The sequence below is a fragment of the Mus pahari genome, chromosome 2 (genome assembly GCF_900095145.1).
Source record: "Mus pahari chromosome 2, PAHARI_EIJ_v1.1, whole genome shotgun sequence".
Lineage (NCBI taxonomy): Eukaryota > Metazoa > Chordata > Mammalia > Rodentia > Muridae > Mus > Mus pahari.
In genome coordinates this window covers 85,381,164-85,392,051 of record NC_034591.1, presented here as the reverse complement: position 1 = coordinate 85,392,051, position 10,888 = coordinate 85,381,164, and the positions used below count along the sequence as shown (strand labels likewise).

Here is a 10,888-nt window from a genome sequence, read left to right as displayed (position 1 = left end):
AAAAAAAAAAAAAAAAAAAAAAAAGTTCTAAAATGTATCATTATTGTGTAACACATTAAAATGATATGTAAATTCTAATATGTTTGTGTTAGTCTCAAAATAGGTTTTAAAATGCAAACTTAAAAAATACACAGTTAAAGTTCTTCTCTTAAATAGGCCTGGCTAAAATAAGGATCTTAAAAACCTTGTTTGTTTGTTTGTTTGTTTGTTTGTTTGTTTGTTTTTAAAGACACAGTAGTGACAAAAAGTATCCTTAAAATCCTTTAAATGTTTGTGTGTATTGATACACTGACATACATATACAACATAACTAAAGACACAGACATAGCTGGTGAAAAGAAGTTGTGGCTGTCTAGATGACTAATGAGAACGTCAGTACTATGGAGCAATGGTATGTTGTACATCCAGAGGCTAATTGCCATATTTTGGCTTGTTCTAGCCCTCGGGAACAGCCATTCCTTGCCTACCTCTGTGTCGGGAGTTTTAGTTCATACATCTTCAGGATATCAAAGTTGACATGTTTTTATAGCAAGTCAAAACAAAGGCACTAAGTCTTTCTCAGATTTAATTTTGTCCCTCTGGTCAGGTGGTCAGCTTTGTCTCTGCTTATCTGCTATGCTTTCCCTCATTATGGCCTCTGTGTAGGAGGAGGGGAGTTCCGATACACTCAAGGTCATTGAATCTTATATTCCTCCCAAGTCACCATACGGATTGGATCTAGGTTAACTCAAAACAAACTGCTAACAGCAGTACTGGGCTTTTTCCCATGTACTTTTTACAGATATCTTTCAAATTATGAAGTACAAATGTGCCCTTATAGTATAGAACGTTGTATGATGACATTTTCCTGGAGAGTTGCAATACATACACACACAAATGGGAGGGGGAATAATAGATAGATTGATTACAGATAGATAATAGATGCTAGATAGATGCCAGATAGATAGATAGATAGATAGATAGATAGATAGATAGATAGATAGATAGATAGATAGATAGATAGATAGATGATTGTTAGGTAAATGATAGGTAGATGTAGATAGATAACGAATGATAACTACATAGATAACAGATGGATACATAGAAGATAGATGGTAGATATACAGACTATAGATGATAAATAAATACATAAATGATAGATACATAGACATGAGAGAATGAGAGAGAATGAGAGAGAGGGAGAGAGAGAGAGAGAGAGAGAGAGAGAGAGAGAGAGAGAGAGAGAGAGAGAGAGTTCACTCCAGAAAGAAGGGAACTCACGACAAACCAAATGAAAGATTACACCAAAGTCCCAGTCTGTGAAACAATGAATTTTTCTTGGGGTTCCTAACAGGAGTATGAGTGAGGAGTTACCCACAGGAGCAGGGATGACTCAAAAGCAGCTGCCTCACCCAAAGGAACCAACATTGGTGATGACTCATTGAAAGCATACACCCTGGAGCTCTTTGTACAGCTTTCAGGTAACTCAGCCTCCATGTGGCACCCAGCTGCCAAAGGCCCCTCCCAATCAGGTGTTTACTCAGTTTCACACTAGGGTGGAGCCCTCGAGAATCATCCGAGTTTCTGTTCTCTTGGTCATCGCAGAGACTTTTTGTTTACCTCCTAAACTTCATGAGCCTTCCCTCCTCAATGGAGGGAATTCTGAGGAAACTGTTATGCAGCCAATGTAAAAGTGCCTCTATCTGTCCCTCCTGTCCCCATCAGATACATAGTCTCCTGTAATCCTCACAACAATCCTTTGTGGCAGGTAGTATTAGCTCCATTCATTATGTAAGTGAAACACAGCCTGGATGAGTAAAGCCATGTGTTTACAAACTTACATAGTTAGGACGTAAGTGCCTCTCACGAACTCTGTATTTCTGGTAGTGAATATTCAGAAAATGAGAACACCAGGTTTCAATCCAAAGCCAACATCCCATCCATCCCTTCTACCTACTTCTAAAATAAAGCCACTAAAACAGAAAAAGGAGAATTGAATCGCCGCTTCTTTCTGATTTCCCGGTCACATCAAAAATAGCCAGGATGAAGGTATTTTATATTTTCATCGTGCTCATGCCTCTTTGTGGCCATGAGTGGAAAAACGTGGAGAGTTGAAAGGGGCTTCACCTTTCACCTCAGTTTTGGGGTAACACTGCTTTCATCAAATAGAGCAAGAGGGCAGTGGTAGATAGCTATCTACGGAAAGCCTTGTGGCTCAGATCACAAGCTGTGGGGTGAAACTTTCAAACTGTTCAGTCTACAGCAATCCCTTTCTCACTGTGCCTTATGAATCCTGAGAATAATACAGGAATATAGTGTGTCAATCGTAAAGTTAGTGGATGCCACCATCTGAGGGCTTAGGACATTTACCTAAGAGAATACTAGGCCAAATGCAATACTTAAGACAAATGGTTGTTAAAGGGGGTAAGACAGCTCAAGAATATATGGGGTATAAACTACAACATTTCATCTCTCCACAATCAAGATACTCTGGCCAGTCATGATGTAAGATTTTGCAAGATCTTTAGTGTAGGTTTAGCTTCCTCAAAGAACTTCAATTCAGTCTATTCTTGGATCCCAAGACTGGGTTGAGACCTATAGTGAAGATTTAGAAAGTCAGAAATAGCAATCAGAAAACAAACCAGCCACAGCCTTGTCCAAACTACAAAATAAGACCAGATCTCCAATGCTGGTTGTGTCTGTGTGAGCTATGTGAATAACATAGACACATTTGTGGCTTTCCACATCAGAATTTATTGAATAACAGTAAATATACAAGTTCACATACATTCACTTCATTGACATTAGTCCACCAAGTGTAAATGTCTTCTGACAGGAACCTGTCTCTCCCTTTGGCTATTAGAATATTGAAACAATGGTCCCCAAGATGGTAGAATCCAGCCCTACCCAGGGATCTCGTACTGGAAGAAGGAAAAGACCAGAATCCTAGTCCCTGCCAGAAAAGATACTTTGTCTTACTGAGAGGGATTTCACACCAAGTTAACAACTTGTCGGATCATTTTGAAGGACAGGCTGGAGCCATGATAGTGGAAATGGGTGGATCACACCTTAACCAGGACTACTTAGTTATGCACACCTTTTGCCCTTTATTTGAACCTAAATTTCATGTTAGAGCCCCTATGATATACTGGACAGCCTTGTTCTCCTTTTGTGGTCACATTAAATAAATCCCCTCATCTTGCTTTTCATCATTACTTTGTCTTTTTAATTGTTCCATTGTAGGTGTGTGACAGAACTTATTAGGGATAATTATTAGGCTAACTGGTCCTAGCTTATTAGGGCTGTCAGCCTTATTTAGGCTATGACCTAAAAAAAATTTGGTAATAATTTTGGCAAGCCATGGCCACCAGGAAAAAAAGGTACGACACATTTGAAGTAGGTAGTAGTTTGAATGAGAATTGTTTACCATAGTCTCTGCATCTGAACATCAACTCCTGTTGTTGGTGATGTTTGGATAAGTTTAGGAAGTGTGGCCTTGCTAGAGGAAGTCTGTCCCTGGGGGTGGGCCTTGATGTTTCAAATCTACATGTAACTCTCATTTCACATTTTCTTGTTTCCTGCTTGTAGTTCAAGATATAAGTCCTCAGCATATTGTTCCAACTGCCATGTCTCCACTCTGCCATCATAGAACCCTATCCCTCTGGAGCTGTAAACCCAAATAAACTCTTCAATAAGTTGATATGGTCACAGTGTTTTATCACAGCATAGAAATGTAACTAGTACAGAGGTTGGTACCAGCAGTAAGCTGTGAAGAACCTGATCAGGTGTTATTTTTTGGAGCCACTGGCAAAAAGAGTTCCAGGTATTGGTCATTCTTATGGTACTGTAAGTGATGAGACCATAGAGAAATTTATTTTATGGTTATTTACCCAAAACTAAGTGAATATCTGCAATATCTACAAATATATATCATAATGGGGTATTATTTCTAAACTTAAAATGATCAAGGGGCTAGAAAGATGACTCAGTGGTTATGAGTACTGGCTGCTTCTCCAGAAGACCCAGGTTTAATACCCAGCATCCACTTGGCATTTCACAACCTCAGGCAAAACTCATACACATAAAATAAATTTTAGAAATAAAATAAAAGTAACCAAAAACATAGTATGTCCTTGTTTTTGTTAGGGCTTTACTGCTGTGAACAGACCCATGACCAAGGCAACTCTTATAAAGACAGCATTTAATTGTGGCTGTCCTAGACATTCAGAGGTTCAGAGTATTACCATCAAGAACATGGTGGCATCTAGGCAGGCACCATGAAGGAGGAACTGAGTTCTACATCTTCATCAGAAGGCTGCTAGTAGAATATTGGCTTCCAGGCATCGTGGAGTAGGGCATTAAAGCCCACTCCCATAGTGACACACCTACTCCAATGAGGCCATACTTCCAAATAATGTCACTTCCTGGGCCAAGCATATACACACCAGCACAGTCCTAAAAAAATAAAGGCAGTGGGTAGGAAAGTAAATGGAAAGTCACATTATAGAAGAAATCAGGTCACAATGCAGTATTGTTTTAAATTTTCCTATAACAAAATTGTTTTTCTTCATGTACCCGATACCTTTAGTGAAAGAGATAAAAACATAAGAAAAATTTCCAGATAAATATAGTGAAAAACTTGATTATGAAAACTTGATTTAATAAGTAAGGTAGTAAGCCTGGGTGAGAAAGCAATCATAACCAAACCACAAATAATGTAAGGATACAATGTTGCTACCTGTACCTCACCAAGATAGTAATGTAAAGATACAATGTTGCTACTTGTATTCTGACCAAGACAGAAATTGGCATCATTTTATCATTTAGCAATATATCAAGCAAAATTTTAAATATTTAAAAATATAACAGGATTTAAGAAATGTAAAATATGGTCCTTTCCCTCCAAAGTAGAGGGAGTTTTCTTCCAAATTAATACATATCTTCATTTTTCAGAAGCTTGTTGTGCAAAGATTTTATAATCAACTTTAAAATTTTAGTTATCATTTTCAAAAGACCCTCGTCACAATATATGTCTCCCTTAACTAGAAATGGTGCCTGTTTTTTTACTAAACTTTTTGTAAGACACTGAGTACTTATTTTAAAAGTGACAATAGACTTTTTTCTAAAAGGCAGCTCTTAAAAGAAAGCCAAACACTAGTTAGTTTTGACATTTTATGAGTGGAAGTTGTTTACTGAAAATAATAGGAACAATTATTTTTTTAATAATGGGGCAAATTATAATTATTCAGGCCTCTCTAGCAAATTGAAACTTTGCCCAATAGGAAAACACACAACATTTGGAGAAGTCTAATTATTACATTTTAGATGGTTTACCTAGTTTTTAAAAAGATAAAAGACATTAAACAGAGTCCTAATTTTAATAGCCTTTAATTATTAAAAACAACTGAGTTATAAGTGTCATCTTTTTTCTTCACATTTAACTACCATAACCTTTTCATAACATACTTTAATCTTTTAATTTATTGTAATCTATTTTCATTTTGGAACAATTCTTTTCCTAACCATAAAAAGCCCATTTTCATACAAATCATTTCCTTTTTGCTAAAATTTTTTTTTACCAAAAGTATACTTTAGTATCCATAGATATTTTTCATATGATTTTTTCTTGTTTTGTTTTATTTTTGAAAATCTAGAGAATACTTTTTGTCAATAAATACATTTCAAATGACAACTCAGAAAATCATATTACATCATAGGATTTAATTATTGTCTGGTGGTTTGAATATGCTTGGCCCAAAGAGTAACACCATTAGGAGGAGTGGCCTTGTTGAAGTAGGTGTGACCTTGTTGGAGGAAGTGTGTCATTGTGGTCACATGCAATGAGACCCTCCTCCAAACCACATGGGAGTCAGTATTTTCTTAATGACCTTCAAATGTAGATGTTCTTCAAATGAAGAACTCTTAGTTCTTCCCAAATCATGCCTGCCTGGATGGTGCCATGCTCCCACCCTGATGATAATGGACTGCACCTCTGAACCTGTAAACAGCCTGTTATCCTTTTAAGAGTTGTGTTGGTCATGGTATCTTCTCACCCTAAGTAAAACCCTAACTGAGACATTATCCAAAATACATCATAATAGAGAAATTATATTTTTGATGCAAATAAAATTAAGGCTGTCTATAAACTACAAGATGTCTCTATCTTTAAACTAAAAACTCTTTATTCCAAAAATGTTTATGTGTATATACATATTTAAACATATACATTCATTCACATGCTCACGTCTTAAAAATCAGCCAGCCAGGCATGGTGGTGCATGCCTTTAATCCCAGCACTTGGGAGACAGAGACAGGTGAATTTCTGAGTTCGATGCCAGCCTGGTCTACCGAGTGAGTTCCAGGACAGCCAGGGCTACAAAGAGAACCCCTGTCTTGAAAAACAAAACAAAACAAACAAACAAACAAAAAATTCAGCCATAAAGTATTTAAAATGTAGTGTGGCCATGGATAGACATTATAGGTCATATAAAACATATTAAATAGAACCCTTAGAAACACATGTGAAATCTGATCAACACATGACAACACACTGAAGTAACATGTAACACAGTATGAGAAGGTAAAGGGTTGAATGACCATTTCTAAATCTTCTGTATGAAATTTTCAAACAAACGTGTCAGGAAAGAGGACTTCCATCCCGAGAGGTTCTCCTCCTCCCACCAGTCTCCTACTTAATTTCTTTTCACTTTGTATATTTTTGTCAGTTGAACATAAACCAGCTTTTTCTTAAATGTAATTGAGAACGAGGCTGGTAGAAGGTAAGCTGTATGGAACAAGATAGCACTCTGGGTTCTGATATATTTCTCAGGGTGAAGCATGGTCTCACTTTGGTCAGAAGTTAGCATAGAGGGAGAAGTGGACTCCCCATTCCAGAAAGAATGAGAATGTGAACCTGCTCTGGTCTGCAGGTGGTGGCTGGTGCATGTTTTACTGGAAAAGTAGTGGTGGGTTCTACAATGAGCAGCGCTGGAGATGGGGTGGGGCACCTATAATAATCCATACAAGAAAGGTACAGACAATCACACTGGTTAAGCCAATTAAAAGTATCTGAGTCCTTTATTAGCCAGTGACCAAGAGCAGTCTCATGCCTCAAAGTGTCTTGGTGCCAAAGCTCAGGGGTACAGCCTTTTTTAAAAATGAAATTCACAAAGACCATCATTTACATCAAAGTTAAATGAAGGTCAGAATAACCTTGAAACATTCATTTCTGGCAGAATATTATAATTAATTTGAACATAATAACAATTAATTTTTCACTTATACCTTCCTCAGTTATTTTAGTTTATAATTAAGTTTGTATAAGCATTAATTATTTTGGTTAATACATCTGGACCAATGGTTAAGGCCATGGAAATCTCAAATGCATTGCCAAGGTAAATGTGACTATTGTATGGTAGAAAGCGAAGAACTGTCCAAGAAAACACAAAATGGAGTCAGGACAAGATGGGGGTACCTTAGTCAAGCCTTACCTCCATGAGGGGAGATAGAGAACAACTACATGGTGAGCATGAGCACCCGGCCAAGTCTAAGAGAAATAGGGAAGCTTTTAGGAAGATCCCGGAGAGCCAGAAAGTAGCAAGTCTGAGCCACAATGTGTCAGAGGGGACAGATAAAACCCAAGTGTGGCACTGGAGAAGCTGGAGGGTTTGTCATCTGAGCAAAGCAGAAAGTTGGGCTAGGAATGAGGCTAGCAGCTGCGGAAAAGTTGCAGTCTCCAACCAGCCGGAGGAAGACTTTCTGGACAGGGTGCTTTTGTGTGGAGAATATAGTAAAGAGGAGCAGAGATGAAAAAGAGGTATTTTAGAGGTAGAAAAGACATTTGCTACACGAATCTTTGAACCATTTGCCACTATGTGCCACTATGCTGTATAAAATCTAGGTCTGTACAAATGTTTACATCACGGGAACTATGTTTACACCATCGAAAGCCATTGTTGATTTTTCTGTGAAGAGATGATGTTATAAAAGAGAATTGGTCATTTGGGTATGATCCCTCCCCCCTCCTCCCAATGTTAAAGCATTTTGAGAAAAGGCACCTGAAAGGAGAATCCTAGACAGGCAAGAATGGGCAAGAATGAGCTGTATCCATTATGAGGCTTGCTGAGTGAATCAAGCAAGTGGAGACAAGTGAGGGAAGCCTGCTTCTTGATCTCCTCCCAGAAGTGTGGCCATTGACACACCCAGGAAAACTAGCTGAGTTTGGACATCCCCAAAACTGAGCAATGGGCTCTAACCCAAGTTCAGAAGAGACACCTGTCTTAACATTAACTTTCATTTAATTGATCCACAGATAGCAATTGTCCCAAAGATGAGTTTTACCAAAGAAAGACAGGAGCCAGTGGAGGGTGTGCAGAAGCAGCAGTAAGGGTAGAGGGACCAATGGGGCCCCAGAAAGCATCTGTTTCAGCTGAGCCCCCTCATGGGTTTTGGTACCATTATGAAAGGTTTCAGGTTAGGAGCTCAAGGTGCACAATGAAGGAGATGGACTGTCTGAGGAAAGTTCGGACCCATGAGGTAGCGAGAGTGCCCCCTCGTACATGCTTCAAGGATATGGGAAGGTTTAGAGCGCAGCTGTGAGTCAATGTGTGCAACTGTCTCTAACTTCAGGCAGCAGGAGGAGAAAAGGTCTTGTATTTGGAGGAAGGAATGAGTGACCTTGAGTATGTGAGGAGAGTAAGAACCGGAGACCCATTTAGCTAATGTGTTTCTATCACTCTTTTAAAGCAGATAAAACTCCTTGTTGATCAAGTGAATAGGCTCTCTGGCTGGGTAGAGACATCACGTTCCATTTGTGCCTAGTCAGTCACTTTGGCTACGGCACTGGGTCTCACCCTTCCTATTAAGGAAAGGTGAACTCTGAAAATGCAACAGGAAGGAAATAGGAAATAGCTCAGGAATATTTTCAGAGTTCCTTCACCTTCCTTGAATGTTTTCTTTGCTCTCAATCACTTGACGCACACATTCGTACATGTTATGCAGTTTATATAAATCTCTAATAAGGACCAACTTAACAATTTAGCTCCTGAGTATTTTTTTCTAATTTATTCACAAACAAATGAGATACTTCTATCATTCAGGGAAATTACATTTAATTCTTGCCCTGAATTCAACCTCCAGCACCAAGTAACTGGGCAACGGGGCATCCCCCAAACCATAGTACTAGGAGGTGAGGACAAGAAGAACCAGAGTTCAAGATTATCCACAGCTACATGTTGTTTGAAGCCAGCCTGTACTTCATCAGACCCTAACACAAAAAAGAAAAAAGAAACCCGTTACGAAGAAAGAATATGATTCATTAAAAATGAAATCTCCCATCCTCCCTGGGGGGAACACTTATTCCAAAGTATAAAATGTATTATAGTTTGGAATTTCTGGAAATTTCCGAGTTGTCAAATGGTTCATTTTAAAGCCTGCATGTGGCTGTGTGTATGTTTTATGCAGAGTGCTCTGTTCTTGCTAGCTTTCTCTGGCTCTAGGAAGTGCCCAGACTCTAATAGGTGTCCCATAGGTCTTCTACCTATCACTTCACTTCCATTGTGCATCTTTTTTAGGTTAAAGAATTTGATGCCAATTTCACATATGTGCAGCAGTCAGAATTCTACCTGGAGGCAAACAGGAAGTATGTATTTCAAGTGCGATGTCAAGAAACTGGTAAGAGAAACTGGCAGCCTTGGAGTTCGCCCTTTGTCCATCAAACTTCCCAGACAGGTGGGTATAAACCATTACTGTGTTCTCTGTAGCTTTCCTTTTGATCTCTCTTTTCTGAGCATTCTTTCAGCTTGCCTGCTATCATTGAGAGAAGCTATTTTGTGGAGAATAATAACATTGAAATCAGCAGTCACTGAAATTAGCTTTTTAAAGTTGACAATTTGTGAAATGGTTTAAACTACCTGGTAAGGCTGAGGTTTCAATACACTCACCCGCTTCTCCCCCTACAAAGGGTTCTTGATTCCACATACCATTGGGGTGACAATTCCCACACTGATTTTCTATCAGTCTTTGTTTTGGAAAGTATCATTGAGTTATTACACACACACACACACACACACACACACACACACACATATATATATATATATAAAACCAAAATTTTTAAAAATTCAAATAATGAGAAAACACTAATTATCACTATACTAAAAGAATCAGAAAAAAACCAAAAACATTTAACCATGGGATTAAAGGCTTCTCAAAAAGACCTTGCTGATAGATATTTGAAAGATATCCTCCTATTATAAATAATTACACACAGACGTACATTGAATCATGCCACACAATAATGCCTTCTGAGTGAAATAAATTTCAATTGTAATCAAGTGATAAAGTCAATCAATTATAATTCTCATATTCCGGAATGCATCCATGGACCAGAGGTATGCCTTTTATGTATAGTTTATATGCCAGGCTTTTTTTTTTCTTCCCAAAAAGAACACCTCTGGCTTAATTATGTTCACATCATTAATGGCATCATCCTTACTGTAACAGCTTGATAACTGTGATCTGTGATTTCACAGTGGAAGGAGCCGGACAAGTCAAGTTCTTTTGGCGCCCCCTGATGTCCAAATCATTTTCTGCTTGTTTGTTTGTGAACGTGATTTTAATAATTTCAACTGTTAATATTCAGCAAACAGAATAATTATTTTAAGATATAGTTCATTGTTGTGTCTCCTTTTCATTTCTGATTTCTTTATATATTTTTATTAGATATTTTCTTTATTTACATTTCAAATGCTATCCCAAAAGTTCCCTATACCCTCCCACTCGCCCGGCCATGCTCCCCTACCCACCCACTCCCAATTCTTGGCCCTGGCATTCCCCTGTGCTGGGTCATAAAAAGTTTGCAAGACCAAAGGGCCTCTATTCCCAATGATGGCCGATTAGGCCATCTTCT

At 38.3% G+C, this 10,888-nt stretch overlaps 1 protein-coding gene across 1 annotated transcript in view; it reads left to right on the top strand.

The window, feature by feature from the left end:
• Il23r (interleukin 23 receptor) overlaps positions 1–10,888 on the top strand; it is a 73,007-nt gene that overhangs the window by 32,024 nt on the left and 30,095 nt on the right. Inside the window, exon 7 of the mRNA XM_021191222.1 lies at positions 9,552–9,708. Within this exon, the coding sequence (XP_021046881.1) occupies positions 9,552–9,708 (157 nt within the window). The remainder of the gene's footprint in view (positions 1–9,551; positions 9,709–10,888) is intronic.